The 21,046-nt window shown below is 28.9% G+C and overlaps 1 protein-coding gene and 1 long non-coding RNA gene across 2 annotated transcripts; both read left to right on the forward strand.

Moving 5' to 3' along the window:
• The first annotated feature begins 442 nt into the window (after positions 1-442).
• Positions 443-7,016, forward strand: LOC129960968 (uncharacterized). The gene is made up of 3 exons (XR_008783733.1): positions 443-1,861; positions 3,939-4,038; positions 6,432-7,016. It is a non-coding gene; the product is annotated as an uncharacterized LOC129960968 (long non-coding RNA).
• Positions 7,017-8,932: 1,916 nt separating this feature from the next.
• On the forward strand, positions 8,933-18,129 carry LOC129960966 (uncharacterized). Its single transcript, XM_056074746.1, has 2 exons — positions 8,933-11,541; positions 17,037-18,129. The coding sequence occupies exon 1, from the start codon at positions 8,971-8,973 to the stop codon at positions 11,380-11,382; it is 2,412 nt and encodes an 803-aa protein (XP_055930721.1). The 5' UTR covers positions 8,933-8,970; the 3' UTR covers positions 11,383-11,541; positions 17,037-18,129.
• The last annotated feature ends 2,917 nt before the right edge of the window (positions 18,130-21,046 follow it).

The raw sequence follows: 21,046 nt of genomic DNA on the forward strand, positions 1-21,046 counted from the left end.
ATCCAAAATCATAGAAATACTAACAGATAAAAAAGCAGAATTTATTTTATCCGAAAATCAGGATGAAAGACCACTAAAAGTTATCCTGAAAGGTCTCCCAATTAATGCAGATAAAGATGAAATCACAAAAGAATTAGAAGAGAGAAATTACGAAATCATCAGAATCTCCCAACTCAGAAATTATAAGATGCAGTCTCTATATCCAATATTTCTGCTGGAAGTTAAGAAAACTAAAAGTGCTATCAACATATACTATGAAAAATCCCTCCTCCACCTAAAGATTAAGATAGAAAGCTACCGACGAAAATCAACTGCAACAATATGTTGCAACTGTGCAGGTTTTTACCACTCCGCTAGAAATTGCAGATTAGTACCCAAGTGCATAAAATGCGGTGGCAATCACGCAACCAGGAACTGCAACATCACAGAAAAGATTCCGAATCCAATGTGTGTAAATTGTAACGAAACTGGTCACACAGCTGCCTGGAAAGGATGTTCAAAATTCCCAAACTGACAACCATTAACGGAAGACCCTCCTACTCAGAAATGACGAAGAAAAATCAAAGAAAACAAGACCCTCAACCCGTTCCCCCACCACGAAAACTGAATATGGAGCCCACTTTGACAGCAGCTGAAGATTTCCCATCTCTCCTTGGAACCCTCCAAATGCTAAAAGAACTTAGAGAAGTATTGAAAGAATTCCCCAAATTAATAGAAGCAGCCAAGCTTGCAAAGAAACCCGAAAATAAAGAAGAAAAAAAGATGATAATCCTGAACGCTCTGATCAGCTAAGTCCCACCAAAAGTAAAGTTAATCCTCTGCAATTACCCAGCTTTCTGATTGGTCACCTATGTACAATAGTTTATCCCTCACCGAGCTCAGAAAACCCACTGCATCACCCTCTCCTACTCCCCTGACAACCTGCATTCCTATTGACCAAGACTTCTCACCCACTCTCCCTCACCTGCAAATTTCGTTTGAAGATCCAAGGCAGTTTCTCTCCTTCCACCGTAGTGTCAGGAACAACCACAGTTATCATGGCAACATACTAAAAGTCATGTTTCTACCAGTTATGTCATTAAGGGGATAGTCCTATTCCAAGGACGGGTGCCCCGATACGTCTATCATCGAGATCGAGATAAAAGAACCGCTTCACACTTAACAGTTCAACGGATCATAATTCATAACACTCACAGGGAAGAAACGAATGGGTAACCGGCGTCGGTGAGCTATCGCTCGCTTTGTTTACTACTTGTTACTTGGCGATAACCCTCGACGACCACCCACAGTAAAATATCCCCAATATTTTCCCCATATGGCTTAAAGGTTTACAAATAAATGTAAATAAAATCTTAAGAGTGGAAAAAAGTAGTCAATTATCCTTTAAAAGGAGAAATTTTAGTGTCTTATACTGTGATTGTGGATTAAAATATATTTAATTATCTTATAGACTTTTTTATGAATTGCAGTTCATAATTTTTCTGAAGTTAAAAGCTGCCTATCTTGCTTCTAATAATATTGAGTGAATTAATTTACATGACTATTTGTTATCCTAAATGCCAAACTGTACTTTACATTTTAATGTATTTCTGTTCTGGTTTACATGTGTTTTGCAGATTCTTGTAAAAATAGCTTAGTCCATAATGCTCACTAATTTTTTTCCCCTTTTCTCTTAAGATTTTATGCATCCTCCTCTACTGCCAGGAAACAGAGAGCGGAATTTATTCTTCATATTGTAACCAGTGGTATATATATATATATATATATATATATATATATATGGTGTCTATTCTCCACTCTTGCCACTAGATGGTACTTTGAGGCAGATTATTTATATAGTTCCCGTGATACCTTTCAGTTAGTAAGTAAGACATCACTACTTTGTGATAGTTTGCTACCCAACTAGAAACTATGTGATATTTTATTCATTTATGTTAAGTATGTGTGTGTAATTTGATGTTTTGTGTGTCTTCACATGTGGAATCTTGAAGAAATCTCAATAAAATATGATTCCCAAATGCTGGTGATTTCATCCGTACAACACCATAAGTCTCTCTTAACTACAATATTGATATACTGCAACAATAAAGAATTCTAAGATTTTTCTGTGTGTTTCTGATTTCATGAGGTATTTTGGGATACCATCATTTGTGCTACAAAATTCAATAATTGTATTTTTTAAAATTATATTCTATAATTGATGAAGATTTATTTAGTGGAGTTGTGGGTTTTTTTGGATGAATTTGCATAATCTTTCATCCATATTAATTAGATCTCTAAATACCAAAAAGATAACCTTTCTAAAAGTTTTGCTGTTTGAAATCTGGATATTTAAGAGTGAATGTTATTCTAGATATAGTTTCATGTATGTTTTAGTTCACACTCATGAAAGAAAAAAAAATATATATTTAGCGAATGAATTATAAATATTTATCTGATTTCACTTAGCTAAAATAATAAAGAATTTTAACATAATAGCAAAAATTAGTAAACATATAAAGCTATAACTGAATGATTTTCTTGTTTACATTGATTAACTTCAAAATGAGATTTAACATTCTTAAAATCAAATGTTAGAACATTTTAGATCCTAAAACTGGCATCCTTATTTGTACAGAAATCAAGCTTGGGTATCCTAAATCTTCTTCACAAATAATTATGCTATGTTTAATCAGTTAATTATTGATAATTGTACAACTTTACATTCTTCCTGTAATGTCATTGCTCAGATATATACAGCTACTGCCGAAAAAATGCATTTTCATTTTCTGTGCGCAAACTTATAAGATAATTAAGATGAATTGGTTCTCTTTTGTGATTTGTTTATGGAAGCCTTTGATTAAAAAAAATGGAAACAATTTTCATTGATTATTTAAATTAGTTGTTAAAAATGCAGTTATCATGCTTGCATTGGTTCAAATAAATAATCATATTCATATTGTATAATAATTATAATTCATATCATATAATAATATAATAATCATAATTCATATTCATTCATAACCAAGTTTTTTCTTCTTTTTTCTGTGGGGTAAAAACTTAATAATTTATTCATGCCTGTAGATTATTCTTTGGTAATATTATATAGCTGATATTTGATGTGTAATTATATAGAAACCATTTTTGTTTTGCTGTGCAGTTTTGACTTTGTAAAGTATATAAATGTGTTATTTTAAACTGCAATGCATTTGTTTCTAATGTAATTGTGTAAAATAATGAAATTTGACTTTAGGAATCTATATTTACAAAAATATACTTTCATGTTATATAAAAGATGAAATGATGTGAAAAAAGATAAATGAATAATTGAATTCCTTTATTTTTTTCTCTCTTTGTTCTGAAGCATTATGCTTACTTATTTTATTTACTTGAACAATTTTAGAACAGATACAGAAAATTATAGGTTTAAAACATCATTCAATGAAATATTTACTATGTTTATGAGTGATGTGTTGAATCTTTTGTAACTAATTTTGATGTAGCATACAAATTTGAGAAGAAAAATACTTACTACAATGTTAGCTTTGTCATCTAATCAGAATTGAAAACTACAAGGTCAAAATATGCCCAATCAAAAAGGAAAGATATTAATCTAATATACCAGTATTAATAATATATATCTAATAATAGTAATAGTAATAATAATATATATCTAATAAACCAGCCAATTAACCATCAATATTTATACAAAAAATCTTTAATTAGTAGATCATAAAATTTTATGTTTTTGAAACAATATTTAAATAAACAAAGAATATATGTACTGATTATTTAATAGAATTCTGCATAATTTTCTTTACTCAATAAGGCAAATTTAAGGTAGTTAAGGTTTTGTTATTAGTTTTGTTGCTCAAATAAATAAATAAAAAAAATGTATTTATCACTTTCTGAAAGTCTTGTGATTTAATTATGGTTATAAATTGCAAATATTTTTTCAGATTATTCTGGAAAATGATATGTTATGTGAGAAGAGAAGGAGTCTAAAAACAAAATTTGGCTTTCTGCAAAGTTGCATTGTTTTTGAGAATAAATGGATTGGTATGTTTTAATCCTGATTATCTTTTAATGTGCTGAAAGGATAATTTGCATATACTAATATTATTTATATTTTTGTTCCCCCAGAAAGATAAAAAAATTATGTTTTTTAATAATTATTCTCTATCATCTTAACAACTCATATGAGTGCAATAACTAAGCCTAATTTATCTTTTATTTAAATTTGGAATTTTTAAAAATGAATGCATAGGTTCTTTCACCACTATCTGGCTGTAAAGTACTCAAAAATGATCCAGAATCAAATAGCATGACACTCTTCTTCATTGTATTCTGTAATGCAGATGATATGAGTAATTAGTTTTTGCCAGTAAGCTTTCATGCATAACAATTAGCACTGTGAAATATTACAGATGTTCATTTTTAACATAACTGGATCATGAAATTCTGCATATTTTGTTAGATTCCCATTGTCTCTTTGACTGGTTAGCTATTGAGATATGTGTGGAAGTATCCTATGAACTGTCAATAGAGATGTCATACTTATATGTTGTCAGGTGAACCTAGACAAATTTATCTTGAAAAGATAGGTCAAGGGGTTATGGCAGCCAATGTATGAGAAAATTATCTGCTCCAGTATTGTACAGATCGGGGGCAGTTTTCCGCGCAGGTGGTAGAGGCGTTCAAGTCTTGAAATATGAGGGGCCTTCAAAATCTATTTCAATGTATATTGTAGTGCTAAGGCAGCAGTTTTTTTTTTTTTTTTGTTCACTGCCTTCTCTTCAATGAGATTGAGAATTTTTTTCCTTTACTACTTCTTTCAAAAAAAAAAAAAAAAAAAAAAGAAAGAAAGAAAGAAAGAAAAAAAATTAATGAATACAAAAAGCCAGCTGAACTGTTAGAGGGAATAAATACATATGGAAAAACAAATCACTAATAACTTTAAGAGCCATGATATTAAAAAAAATACAAAACCCCCTAAAAATATTATTAAATCAACAATCTGTTTAGTTAAAAAAAATAAGGAAAAAAGTTAACCAGTCACCCAGCCTTAACCACTTGTTTGATTTCGACAAAATCTGTTTCAAATGTAAGCTCATGATCTCTAGATAAATCGTCAATAACTGCCTGCCCCCCAACACATTTCAAGAGTTATTACAAAATAAAACTATAACACTCACCCTTAATAACTGGACCAATTAAGTTAGTTTTATTCGCTAATTATTTTCGCCACTTTGCATGCATTGCTAATCAGTCAGTACATTCTGTTTTTTTTTTTGTGCAATTTTTTATAAATATTAGACTTGCCATCAAAACACTCCAACTTCATTATGCCCACAAAATTTGTGGGCATAATGACTCGTAATATTTATGCAGGTGGATGTTGTTATGCCAGAGAATATGAGTTACAGTATATGATTAAAAATTGAGACAACTGTAAGAAAGACTGTGGATTCTATGAAATCTTATAAATAAAGGGCAAATTTTAAAATAATTAATTGTTTTGTGAGCCAAATTTGAGCCTAACCCAATTTTATTTTTCAATTTTCCTTTTGTGTAAAAGTTATAAACTGTAAAAGCAAAGCTGTAAATATGTGAGTAAAACTGTAATAAATTAAAATGAAATATTATTCAGAATAACTTCAAATATTGCATTTATCATATTTTTATTGTATTAAAATCTATAATACTTTTCAAGAAATAGTTTAAAATTTGCAAATATATATATTTTTTTTCACTAGCCTTACCTTTTAAATCTTTTTTTCCCCACCTCTGTAGTGCGAGTCCATTGTTTTACAAATTTATTGAAAATGATATTATCAAAAAATTATAGTTATTTTTTGTCAGTTAAAAACAAGAAAAGGGACATTTTGATGATTTTCAATATTTCTAATTTGATGTTTGTAAAATTTTAATCTCATTATTTAAATTTTTTATTACCATATCAAAAATTTAAATTTAATGCTACTCAATATGCACTTTAGTTCTTTTCTCTTAAATTTAATTTAATTTGGCTTACTATTTGACAATTTCTATCATTTTCTTTCAAAAAGGTTTATTTAACATTTTTTTTATCAGAAAATATGCTTGATTACTGAATATGTTATTTGAGTTATAGAAAGTTGACAGTATTTATTTCAGCTTGCAGTTCAGAAAGAATATATAATTTCCATTTAATAGTCCGATTTTTTTGCAATTTATACCCAGTCTGCAAAAAAAATTGAAACATTTTGTTTGGTTAAAATTTTGTTTTTGTTTTACATGTTAGATAATATTTTGTTGCAACATAAATTTCAGAACTTCAAGAAACTGATAATTTTATCTTTATTTAGACATGATAACTGTTAAAATTATGTGCTTATGTTTTCACATATATCAGTTATTTAAAACATAATCATGGATTTGTGTTAGTCTTGAAATCTTGTTTTATATTTTAGTGGGAATTAAAAAATAAAGCTATCTTTGAATCTGCAAGGTCTGAAAGGTAAGAAATGTCTGAAATTTAGCGGGTTTGTTCAAGTTGATAATTTGATAATTCAAAGCCATTAATTTTCTGGTGGTTTCTTTATTAGAAAGATAATTGATGCTTTTAATGTTTTTTTTTCATATTTTACAAACCATATACAAGAACAAGATATGTTGTCATTAATAAAATTATTATATGTAGGATTGACAATTATAGTTAGCACTAATGTCTGTAGTAAAAAAAGATAAAAATTTGTATAGAAGTTAGTACACATTTTATGGTGAAATGCCTAGAAATTTAATTAAAAAAATCAGGACTTTTTAAAAAGGGAGGTAAAATTTCAAAATCAGTCATTTAGAGCAAAGAAAATTATATTGAGATTGATTAATCAATATCTCACTATCCTTTCTGTTGCTGAATACTGTTCTGCAATCATTTTTAAATAATATAGATTACATGCATATGAAAGAAAAAAAAAGTTTTAGTAGTTTTGGTGCATCTAAATTCATTATTTTTAAAAATAGTTTCTAACATATTTTAGTCTTTTTCACATGAACTTAACCCTTTTCATATGATGTTCACTTTGTTGTACCTTATATGTCTACCTGTTTTTCCCCTACCTTTATATGTTTGATTGTATTATTAGTACTTTTATCTTAGAATATATTTCAAAAACATTTCTAGAGTTTAAATAAATTCTAAAAATAGATAAACATTGTAATAATGAGATGTGACACATTTCTGCTGATTTCACCTTTTCCAGATTCAAATTTTATTATTCTTGAGATGATTAATGATTAATTATGATTACTAATGATTAAATATGATTAATTTTACTTTATTAATAATTTTATACTGTTTTTAAAATCTCAATAACTTTTTGTATATATTTATTCAATTTATTGTTCATTAATCATATTTATTTTATTTCTTAGTGGTTATGTGTGGCATAATTCCTTATTTAATAAAATTCAGCTTTTTTTTAAAATTTATTTTAAGCCTATATCATGTTTGAATAATGTTTTCAGAGCAAAATAATTCTTGCAACTAATTTTTCATCCTTTATTTTCTAAAAATTTTCTGTAAATGTGTAATCGTTTTTAGTCTCTCTCTATATACATACATACATATATATATGTAATGATATTTAAACTCTAATTTCAATTTAATTAATTTTCAAGATTTTATCTTAATTTAGCCCATAGTAACTTCATTCTAAAATATTCTCTTATTTCGTGATCCAATTCCACTGTCTCTACTTAATTAATTCAAGAGAAGCTTTGTTAAACTGCTGAATCAGCTAAAACTAACTTTCCCACACTCCGCGTGAAGAGATAAAATACCGCTGATCAGGCAAATTCTTTTTAAAAATCTCCCTCTGTTTCCCCTACCTTATTCGCGCATGTAACGAAAATCCCTATCGAAATCTCGTAATATATTAGTACTATGAAGAAATGTTTTCCCTATCAAAATCATAGGTTATATAAGACCAGGGATAAAATGTTCAAGAGCTTTTCCCTCCTTCCTTTCTGTGTCGTTCTGTGTGCTCATCGCTTGTACATATGCCTGCTTCTTCAAAATGAAATAAAACGACGTCACGAAATTAAAAGTATCTTCATTGTCTTCAAACTGCATTCTGCTTCACAACAAATAATGTTACATGTTAAAAAGTCGACAAGGATAGTTTCCTGTGGAAAATTATGAAATGAACTAAAAGAATTAAAATTAAATCCGCTGGCCAGACTTCAACGTTGCAATGCGCTCGCCGTGCTCCAAAGATGACTGTTCGGTCCAGGTTCGCCCAGCTGCGATGTTTCCGTGGCGAAACTCTTTCACCGCCATCTCCTTCGGCTGCCTCCGGCCACATCGTTTCACGCAAACCGTAGTCCGGGATCCGGTACTGTTCCCGTTGAATCCTTTCACAACCTGTGACTTCATCCGACACTGCTTGTGTTTGTGTTCCATATTGCCATGTGCGTGCTCCTTATATCCTCAAGGAGTTGGTGCTCCTTGTCATCATAAAAATTTTCTGGCTCCTTACCTGTGCTGAATAATCCCGATCTCGACGTCATTTTCGTGTTAAATCATCACCACAATATAATGCTCGCCAGTGGTCTCCAGTGCCAAATTGAATCAATCAAATTTCGAAAATAACATTTGTGTGTTATATTATCAACTCAATATAAAAATAGCTTTCCGTCACCTGCTGTTGTCTCCCTTTCCAGTGCTCAAAATTGCATTTTTGTGATTAATTAAAAAAGTGAAAATTCATCAAAAAAGTTTTTAGTGTTTCCCGTCTCACCAGTAAAAATCAAGATTTATATTGTGTGTTTTTCTTTTCTTTTGATTTTCATTTTTGAATTTTAGAATTATTGCAAGTTATATTTTTATAGTATTATTTAAAATATTGAATCTTTAGCCTTTTATCAAGTTTATTTTTTAAAATTTTATGTATAAATTTATAATGTTTTTTATTTGAAATATACTTTAATGTGTTAAGAGCTGGAAAAATGACTGACCCAGATAAAATAAATGTGTCTAGCGCTCAAAGTAAAGAAAATAAAATTGATAAAGAAAGCGATCAAATAACCCAAGAACCCTCCATAATTTCTTTTGATCCTGAAAATGGGATGAAAGTAGATTTATGGGTGGGATATTTTAACAAAATTTGTCAAGAAAATAACAAAACTTATTTGTGTAAAATTAAAAATATTGCTAAATTTCTAAAAGGGTCAGCTTTAACTCATTATATAAATAGTTGTTTAAATGTTGATAATTTTGATGATTTATGTTGTATATTAACTGAACAATTTATTCAACCCAATATTGTTAATTTTTCTGACTTTTCACAATTGAAATTTGATTCAAAAAATTCTAAATTAGTTGATTATTTTCATCAAAAATTAAATTATGGCAGACAGTTAGGCTTTGTTCCACAACTGATTTTAGAAGGTCTTACTGATGGACTGCCAACTCAACTAAAACAATTAGTTAGCATAAAAGCTCCTAATACCCCTACAGAATGGTTTACAATAACAACTAAACTATTAAAAATGGAAGACTCTTCAGAACCAAACCCAGGCATGTGTAATGAAACTAAAATCATAATAAGACAACCAGCACCTTTTACACCTAGGCATAATTTTAATTATAAATTTCAAAATTCTTTTACTTCTCAGGCTCCCAATAATTTTAGACAAAATTATCATAATTCAATAAGGCCATGTCCCAATAATTACAATAACTATAGTCATAATTTGCATTTTCAACAAAGATTACCTTCTTCTCCATGTAGAATGTGCACTGAAATAGATATTCCAAATGTTTATCATTGGACACAAGCATGTCCCTTTTATCAACCTTACTTTATGACCAATATTCCAATAACAGCCAATGTGACTTCCCCGTGCACAGAAGTCCCTCTTGGCTGTTTTCAAAATTCTCAAAGGGGACCAAATTCTTCTAATGAGGCCCCTAGCCCAGCACAGTTACAATTATTAGTATCCGGATACATCTCAACTTTACCAAGTCTAGCTAACTTAGACAATGTTTATAACCCTTATAGTAATATAAATATTGTTATTGACACAGGATCCACTCTTTCAATTATATCTGCAGATACTGTAAAAAAACTTAATTTGACAAGAAAAAGTGTAAACCCTATTAGAGTCAAACAAGCTCATGGAACGTTCCAATTAACCCACATTTGTGACATATATTTAAAAGTTGGCCAAATAAATAAGAAAATCAAATTATATATTATGGACAATCCTTTACCATATATCATTTTAGGACTGCCAGATTGTAGTTTATATAAGTTGCTTATAGATTGTGACAAAAATAAAATATTTCAAAATGGACAAATTATTACCAATTTGCATACCAATTATAATTATATGTCTTTACATATTGTTGAAAATAATAACACTAGTGATAATAAGGTCAAGGTAGTGAATACCTCAGAGGAAATTTTCCCACCTCCGACTGTAAATAAATTATCTGAACCTGTGTTATCTCTGGTGTCAGAATATTCTCATGTGTTTGCAAAAAATAAATATGATGTTGGTAAAATAAGAATGGAACCTCCTAGAATAAATTTAACATCTGATTTACCAGTGTCACAAAGGTCTTATAGAACCTCTGCTACTGATGAAATTGAAATAAATAAGCAAATTAAAAATTTGTTAGATGCAAGTTTAATAAAAGAATCTACTAGTAACTATTCCTCTCCTGTAACATTAGCATATAAAAGAGATGAAAATAGAAAAAGTCGTCTTTGTATTGATTATCGTAAAATTAATTCCCTTTGCAAATCTGAGGCAGAGCCTCTCCCTAGAATAGATACCTTATTAGATAAATTAAGTACTGCTAAAGTTTTTTCAACTTTGGATCTTGCATCTGGATATTGGCACATACCCTTGCATGAACAAGATAAACATAAATTGGCATTTGTAACTACTGTAGGTTTATATGAATTTCAAGTTCTATCTTTTGGCTTTAAAAATGCACCTGCAATATTCGATAGAACTATTCGTAGAATTTTAAATAAACATAAATTTTCAAATTTTGCATGTCACTATTTTGATGACATAGTAGTTTTCTCTAACTCATTAGAGGAACACTATGATCATTTAAAACAGATTTTTCAAATGTGTAAAAAAGAAAACATTAAATTAAAATTTTCTAAATGTGTGTTTGCTCAAGATAAAATTAATTTCTTGGGGTATGAAGTCAAAGAAGGATGTATTTCTCCTGATAATCATAATATTGAAAGTATTAAAAAATTACAACCTTCAAAAAATGTTAAGCAACTTCAAGGTTTTCTTGGCTCTTTAAATGTTTATAATAAGTTTATTGATTCTTATGCTAAAATAAGAGAACCCTTAAATAATCTTCTTAAAAAAGATACACCATGGCAATGAACAGAAGACTGTCAAAAAGCTTTTGAAATGTTAAAAAATAAATTGATAACTAAACCAGTGTTACAACTATATAACCCTAATTTACCTCTTTTTTTTTTTTTTTTTGTGATGAATCTCACTTAGCCATTGGAGCTGTTCTAAAACAACCTGACTGTTCTGGTAAATTACATCCTGTATCTTATCATTCAAGAACTTTATGATCTTATGAAAAAAATTATTGTATAACTGAGTTGGAATGTTTAGCAATAGTAGATGCTCTTGATAAATTTTATTATTATTTACATGGGAAAAAATTCATAATTCATACTGATCATGCTGCTCTTGTTTGGCTTAAAAATGTAAAAAAATTAAGAGGAAGATTATTTCGTTGGTCTTTAAAATTAAGCATGTTTGATTATGAAGTTAAATATTTAAAGGGAACAGCTACTGTTGAAGCTGATATGTTATCAAGGCATCCTACTGCTCAATATCTCCAACATTCTGTGCATTTATTGGAATTAGATGAGATAAAACACTATCAAAATTTACACAATTTAGATAATACTAAATATAAAAATATTAATGATGTACTTGTAGTTAAAAAGAAAAATTTATTTAAAATAGTTGTACCTTTTCCTCTTAGGAGAAAAGTTTTGCAAACAGCTCATGAACAATTTGGGCATCCAGGCACTCAAAAAATGATAAATTTAATTACTCCTCAGTATTATTGGCTCCATATTACTAAAGATATTGCACTTTTGTTAAACATTGTGATATTTGTCAATTAAATAAAAAGAAAAAGCAAAAAAGATTTGGCCTTTTACAGGCTGTGCCCCCCACAGATCGTCCTTTTAATGTCTTTCTGTCGATACTGTTGGTGGATTTAATTATTACAATTCAACTAAAAAATTTCTTCATATATTAATGGATCATGCGACTAGATATGTTTGGGCTTTTCCTTCCAAAAATGAAAATTCTGAAACTTATATTAATATATTAAAGCAAGTTTTCCAAATTCAGGTTCCTTCCAAATTATTAATTGATAGAAATGGTGCTTTTACCTCATCTAAATTCAAACATTTCCTCAGAAATTACAGTGTCAAGCATCTGTTAACATCTTCACATCATCCACAAACTAATGGGAAATGTGAAAGAGTTAACCAATCAATAGTAACTAAATTAAAGTGTAAGGTCAATTCTTCTCCTACTAAAATTCCTTGGACTAAACTTTTAGAACAAGTAATCAATGAATATAATTTAACACCCCATTCAGTTACAAAATTTCCTCCTGCATATTTGTTATTTGGCATTTTACCTTATCCTCCTCCCTTAACTCAAAATCAATTCTATCCTCCAGAAGAGGAAGCAAGAAAATTAGCTAAAGCTAATACAATAAAATATCATTTAAAAATAAAATAAGATATGATTCTAGATTTATAGATTCTCCATTCAAACCTGGTGACATTGTAATGTATGAGGAATTTAATTACCCCAATCGTAGAAAATTATCTCCAGTATTTTCAGGTCCATATGAAATAGTAACTAAAATTTCAGATGTAAATTATGAAATAACTAAACCAAATGCATTAACAAACAAAGCTACTGATATTGTCCATGTATCAAAATTAAGAACATATTACTCACCAGAAAAATTAAAATGAAGTCATGAATAATAATTTAAATTAAAAAAAAATCCTTTTATTTCCCATGCTTATTCCAAATAATCCCTAACTTTGGTTGGTCCGTTGTCTCCACTCGTAAGAGTTAGTTTTTCTTTCCTTCATAATGATGATGTGATAGGCGCCATCACAACATACATTTAAATACCTCAGTCTTATTGAGAAGTGAGTATAGGATCAACCTCACAATTAGTTTCTATCTCTTTCTATTTTTATCCTGGATATGTTGTTCTCCATTTGGAAATAAATATTCCTGGATGAGAGTAGAGAAAGAATAAGAATTATGTCCCCCTTCTTGATGTCCTAATTTTGGGTCATTAAGTTTCACCCACTACTTGAAATTGGTGGACAAGGTTTTACTATTCACCACTAATTAGCTAACTAGTGGGTTAAAGTTTTTCTTTAACAAATACACATTTTTATGCCATTTGTTTTGAATATTTATATTATAAGAGTATTTTGAATCTCATATTATTTTCAGATTCAAGTGTTACATATAAAAATCAGAACTATGTTGATATATTACTATTATATAAATTAAATTTGTCATTCCAATATTTTACATTCAATTTGATCATTTTGTTGAGCCTTCTACTATTTAAAGGACACTGTGTGCAAACCTTCTTTAGAGACATTCCTCACCAAATAGAGACAGTCTTACAGACTGAGATACAATAGACTGAATTTCTGCAGAAAATCATTTGTATATTACACATTTTAATATTATTTTTGGTGTTGTTCAATATTTATCTAATATTTTCACATATATCGCATTATCTTTTTTGTGCTTTATATAATCTTGTTCAAAAGGATTTTTATATTATTGTAAAGGTAAGGGAAACTCGGGTATCACTTTTAATATGCTTTTTAAATTTTAGTTTCTTACTTGACCACCACTGTAAGGTAAGGCTGTGTGTCGAGGGCCCGACATACTTCCGCGTCTTGCAGTGGGGGGGGGAATTGTAATGATATTTTAATTCTAATTTCAATTTAATTAATTTTCAAGATTTTATCTTAATTTAGCCCATAGTAACTTCATTCTAAAATATTCTCTTATTTCGTGATCCAATTCCACTGTCTCTACTTAATTAATTCAAGAGAAGCTTTGTTAAACTGCTGAATCAGCTAAAACTAACTTTCCCACACTCCGCGTGAAGAGATAAAATACCGCTTATCAGGCAAATTCTTTTTAAAAATCTCCCTCTGTTTCCCCTACCTTATTCACGCATGTAACGAAAATCCCTATCGAAATCTCGTAATATATTAGTACTATGAAGAAATGTTTTCCCTATCAAAATCATAGGTTATATAAGACCAGGGATAAAATGTTCAAGAGCTTTTCCCTCCTTCCTTTCTGTGTCGTTCTGTGTGCTCATCGCTTGTACATATGCCTGCTTCTTCAAAATGAAATAAAACGACGTCACGAAATTAAAAGTATCTTCATTGTCTTCAAACTGCATTCTGCTTCACAACAAATAATGTTACATATATGTAAGCATTATTTTGTGTGAAGTAGAATGCAGTTTCGAAGACAGTGAAAAGACTTTTTACATTTTTAAATTAATTTTAATATCCTTTCCGGAAAGCATAATTATTTACAAGCAGAGACACGGACAAGGCACGTTCGCCACAGTGCCGCACAAAAGCAGAAGTGGGGAAAAAGCGTGAAATAAATTATCCCTCGTCTTATATAACATGAGATATGTATAGGGAAAATATTTTTTTAGAGTGCTAATATATTATCAAGATTCTGATAAGGATTTCTGACGCATGTCAATCACAAGTAAGTGAAACACAGGGATTTTTGAAAAAGAATGTGGTTACTGGACATTTTACTATCCCTTCACGCGGAGCTTGAGAATGTGTCGGCATTTAGCCTATTCAGCAATTTTATAAAACTTCTCTTGAATTAATTAAGTAGAGAAAGTGGAATTGGATCAAGAAATAAGATGATGAACTTATTATGGACTAAATAAGGATAAAACTTTGTAAATTAATTAAATTGAAATTAAGAGTTTAAAATATCATTACATATATATATACTGTTATTTTAGTTTAAATATTGTAAAAAACTTGCTTTGTTATCCATTGGTTTGTTTTGCTTACTTTTATAATGCTATATGAATTAAGAGCTGCATATTAAGTTGTTGTGAAATGAATCATATAAAAAATTATTTTATTGACAGAATCAGAATTTTGTTCCTTTTAATTAGTTCCCTCCCCTTTGATTATCATTACTATGTATCTTGTCTATCTTATCTCTTGAAATAATCGTAGGTTATGGAATGTTCTTTTTCATCAATACTACTATCTTGTTTCGCATCATAAAAACTATTATGCTTGTTTTTATTAAGTATTACTTGAATAGGCTGGCTTTATTTAGAATAGGAGATGCATGCCAGTCTGATAAGCTATAGTATTGGAGTATGCAAATTTTTGCTTTGTCATGATCATCACCTGTAATGTTTTAGCTTGTTAATGCAGAAAATATGTTGTACATTTTGTGTGATGAAGCTCATGTTAAAGCAGTTATTTGAATTTTTTTTTTACCACTACATCTGAATTTGATGTACAATTTTTGTGTCTTATTTTTTCTACTCTGCAGTGATAGCTATTTATTTTCGTATTTAAACATATAGTATAATTTGATTAAATCAATAAAATATTTTCTCAGATATCTTAAAGGTTTCTTCATAGATTTTTGTCTTAAAAGTTTCCTTTCCTCTTGATTCATTTACTCCAAATATCAATTTTTTAATGTCTTCTATATATTTAATAGCCTCTGTATTAAAGTATTTTTTACAAAGTAAAGAAGACCTAATATGTTTGTGTAGAGCTAAATATGATATTTTTGTGGATTTCGGTATGTTTCGGAATTGGATTTTATCACACTTGAAAGCGATTAATTTCTTTGATGTAATAATTCTATGATATTTTTAATATCCCATGCACTTTCTATATAAATTTATTAATTTTATTGTTCAGTTAATCATGTTTATTTTACTTCTCTGTGTTTCTGTTGGGCACAATTCTCTTTTTTACGTAGCTCAGCTTAAAAAAAAAAAAAAAAAAAAAAAACACTTGTATCGTGTCTGATATAAATTTGACATTTTAGATGTGTGTTGTATAATTTTTATTGATGATTAAGAACTGAATAAAATTTCTTGAAATGCAACTATTTAATTCAGAAATTGTTACCATGAGTTTTAATTTATGGAAGCATCAAAAAAAGCTTTTTTCTCTAATGAAAGGAATGTTCTGTGAGTATCTTCTGTTGATCTTTGATAGTAAATCACACTGACTTTGTTCTGTCTTCAACTACAGTTTATGAAGTTTGTTAGCAGTATTTACTTTTTATTCATTGTCTTTTACTTTCATTGTGATATATTTCTTTGTAATTTGATCTTGAAATTGCAATGAAAGTTATTATATAGTTATTATATACTGTTATTACGAAATTATTGTATAGCTTTCTTCTTTAAAGGGACATCTGAAATTTCTTGCGGTTTCATATTTCATTATTTTCTTTTTCTTCGTATTTTTGCTTTATCTTAAAGTATATGTTTCTGTTTTATTTGAAATAATGAATTTTCATGTTGTTGCTGCTAGTTTCTACTCTCCTTAATAGAGTTAATATGAACAACAATACTTCCAATAAATTACAATTATATTTTGTTTCCTTCCTATATTTGATTTCGTTTGAGTGAGATTACAGAACTTGATGAGAAAACCTTATTATGTATGACCATAACTAAAAGTATTTAATTAGAAATTTCCTTCTAGTAATTTACCTATGTACTTTGATTTTCCTAAATATATACGTATATTTTGTGGTATTTTTTAAAATCTGTTGTGAAATATGAGAAAGTAAATGAAATAAATAAAAGATAGCTTAAAACTTATGTTTTAAAATACTTTTATGTAAAATATTTAAATAAAGTAAGTAAAACCTTTTTGTGAATAATATTTATCTAAATGTGGTAATCTTTTTTTCAGGTTAGAAGCAACTTTTTAGTAACTCTAGTTGTATGGAGTAAAATGTTCCACCAAAGAACAGAGTAATTAGATTTTGTTTCACAACAAAATGACTGAAAATATAAATCCGAGACACATCTTTTAATCTGTTTGTATTCCTATCTCACTTTATGATTCATTAATTATTTTACTTTATTTTGATGCATATTTCTTCTTTTCTGCTCATTGAATAACATTGAAGGATATATATGGTTGCATCAATAATAGTTTTATCTATATTGTTTTAACATATCCTTTTTAAAAAAATCTCTTGCCATTTTTAATATTATCTAATGTTCATGGACGTTTCTGTACATCGGATCATGAGAATCAATCCATATGGAATCATTTCGATGGCTATTGTTTATAAGTGGCAGATCAAACCCCCTTTTTTTAGAATTAATTTATTTCAGAATGTGCCTAGAATGTGAAAAATCTTACAAAATTACAAAGCATAATACACTAATTTCCAAGCTAGTATAATATTTTTTTTTAGATTCCTTCTATTATTAAATCATTATTTAACTGAGTGAAATTCTCATGATCAATGAATGTGGATTTTTAATGCTTGCAGCCTAGTAATCGATTATCTATATTTTCTCAATCTGTTAGTTTGGTTTGACAGAGCATCAGTACCTTATGAAAGTGCCCTGTATTGCATTCAGCAGAGTATCATGAAACAAATCTCACATAAAATTTATCAGTTTTGATTTTGAGTTAGGACGAAAATAAACCATGTTATGCGATGAGTATTCTTTCTTCTATGATAGAAAAATGTTTTGGAATTCGTTATTCTTTTTCCCTTTATCAGTTTCTTATATTTTCCTGCAATTTCGTATGACAAAGGCTAAGGCACAGTTAATTTGTATTTACATTTTTGATTCGTTTCTGTGTAGTGGAATTCATTAATTTTTTTTTTTTTTTTTTTTACTTTTTCGTATAGGAAGTATAGAGGAAGTATGGTAATCGTCAGAAAATTCGAATTTGAGATTTTGACGATTCTTTACGTTTTAGAACTCCCTGCTAGGGTTAATACAAAAACTGGTTTTCGAATTCAATATTTTCAAAAAACCGATTTTAGCCAATTTTCGAATTTTTGTCAAAAAAAAAAAAAATAGAATAAGGAAAAATATTTAATTTATATAATATAACAGAAAAACGAAATCAATATCAAAGTCAAAAAATAAATTAAAAAAATTAAGAATTACATATGCATTTTGCTTACACAAAATAACGAAAACACAAACAAAAATTTCAAATAAAAAATATATTATTTTCACTAATTTTAATTTCTCCTAAGAAAATAGATTTTCCAAAAACATAAAATATCCACTGAACGGTGGCTACGTCTTGTTCGTATTTTGGGCACAATATTGCCTGAAATGGAAAATACTCGTTCACTAGCTACTAAGCTTGATTTTATAGTTTTTATTACATCAAATAACAAATCTATTTTTTCTTTTGTTCTTTTATTCGTTACCTCAAAAAATGAAAATACATCTTTCAATGTCCTTGGATTTGTAAGTTTTTTTTCAGGGTCTTCAAAAAACTTCTGAGTTGATTTTTCTAGGGCTTCTTTTAAAAAAGCATTACTCTGATGAGTAGTTTCTTTGATTTACTCTTCATCAGAATCGTTTTCCACGTAAGAATTTGGAAATATTCTAGACAATATCTTTCCAGATAGCTTAATAATTTTAGTTTTTGAAGCTAAAGAATGTACACTAGACTTCTTCGCTGAACAAGAAATGTTTTGTGGATATTCCAAATACAGCAAAAGAGTTGCTAATTCTACTGGTCTCCTTTCTTTAATTCGTTCTTTTAAAGCATGTAATAATTTCAAACTTATTTCAGTGTTTAATTTTTTTAAATTCTTTTAACAGAAATTCATATATACCTTCACTTGTTAATAAATTGGCATCTAGTCGCCCTAAGCCTTCAGCTGCTAGACGAATCCGTCCCAAAAATAAAATTTTTTGAAGAGGAATATCCAGGCGTTTCCTTAATTTAAAAACCGGTTTTCAAATGTTACAAATCTACTTAAAAAAAAAAAAAAGTTTTTTAAACCGGGTTTGAAAAACCGTGAAACCCTACTCCCTGCGTTCGGAAAACACATTTTTGAATTATATCTGTTTGTGAAGTACACAACCGAAAACCGCTTTGAGATGGACGAAAAAATTTAATATATGATTTTACGACCAAATTTGTAGATATCTATCATATTTTGAATGAAATCCATTCTGTGTGTGTCTGTCTTGCATCGCTGTCCAAATACAGGTGAACATAATAACTACAAAATATAAAATAGTGCTAGATGGAATACAAATTTAGCATCTAAAAAGTAGATCGTTATTAAATTTGGAACCTTTCGACAAGGGGTTTTCTGCTTATTTATTTATACTTCCGCGTGCTTGTAAGCGCAATAATTCATACATACAATGAATTAAATAAAAAAAATTCGGTATATTATCTTATGACTACAACTGTAATTCCGTGTCAAATTTGGTTTCAATCGGGCGGCAAAAATGCTGCAAATTATATAGATTCAATACAAATGCTAGATTTACGCCAAATATCTCCATTTCATAACTATTGTTCGTTAGTGCCATGCTAGGTATTCACGGCCTTACTCAATGTCTACAATTTTATGAGGGGGGTAGGAGAGTGAGAAAGTTTTGGAGAGACCGCTTCCACTGGTTGTTTTCTAAGATTCTTTAAGTAATAATAGTAGTTGCATGTTGAATTTGCAAACATTTTCATTGGAATTGTCCTCTGTCCTGTTCAAAAAAAGTCTTCGGTATTTTTATTTTATTCATATTCCTAAGTCAATGCTTTGAAATTCTAAAGCATTTCAGTTATTTCTGATTAATAACCTTCTTAGAAGAACTTATTTCACTATTTTTAGTCCATAATAATTTGTGCTTAAATTCATTGCATTTTCATTAAATATTGCATTTCTTGATTCCATGTTGACTATTTTAATTTGCTGCGAGTTATTTTTACTTAAATTTTTAATTGAAGATTTTTATGTTAATTTTAGATTCCGTTTTTATTTGTTGAGGAATACTTTTTGTGAGTTTCTTACGGCATATTAAGCAGATTGAGAGACATTGGGCTGCACTTTTACTGACAATTTACTCTTATATTCTATCGTTAGGTATAAGATTTATTTTTGTTTGATTACTTTTTGGCAATTTTCAATAATATGTTGAAGGTATTGGACGATCTGACATCTCTTCTGTAATATTGTGCAGTAAGGAATGGCTTTAATTTTTTTAGATTTTAGTTTGTTATAGTGCAGAAAAGCTGTCTTTTAGGTTCAAAAAATTTATTTTTAAAAAGTTGGTTGCAATATTACATTAACTTGAGGTGCCGCAAAAAGCTCGAACTTTGAAAAAAAAAAGTGAAAAAATGGAAATTTTTAAAAAGGGCCTTTAAATTTTTTTTAGATTTTAGTGGAGAAAAGTTAGCTTTTAGGTTCAAAAAGAATTTAAAAGAATCTGGTTGCAATACAACAACATCTCGAGATGCCGCAAAGAGCTTAAAGTTTGTAAAACATTGAAAAATTATAAAGTTTGATTCTTTTTTTGAGACTTTTTGTTCATATAATGTTACAGAAGATGATTTTAAATACATATATAAGCATTACAATTGGAAAAAATTAGTAATTACAAAGTATAATATTACAAAAAATATTTTTTATGTCAAATTTTGCATTCCTTACTCCTGTATCCTTAATGATTACAAATGTTACAGCTGCGAAATGTTTGTTTCTACTTCATTGCCACATTAAACTGTTTTTTAAAATTAAATTTTGGCATATTCGCACGTGAGTCAATTTTTGCTCTTATGTATCCTTCTCTTGCGAATGAACCACAGACATTTTGAGCCGATTCGTCCACCAGTTTCACACTTCTTTCTACTGCTTCCTTGTAGAAGAATCTCTTCTTCTTCCCCTATACTATTTGGTTCAGTTTCAAATGCCTTCTGTATGA

The sequence above is a fragment of the Argiope bruennichi genome, chromosome X2, assembly GCF_947563725.1.
Source record: "Argiope bruennichi chromosome X2, qqArgBrue1.1, whole genome shotgun sequence".
In the NCBI taxonomy this organism is placed as follows: domain Eukaryota; kingdom Metazoa; phylum Arthropoda; class Arachnida; order Araneae; family Araneidae; genus Argiope; species Argiope bruennichi.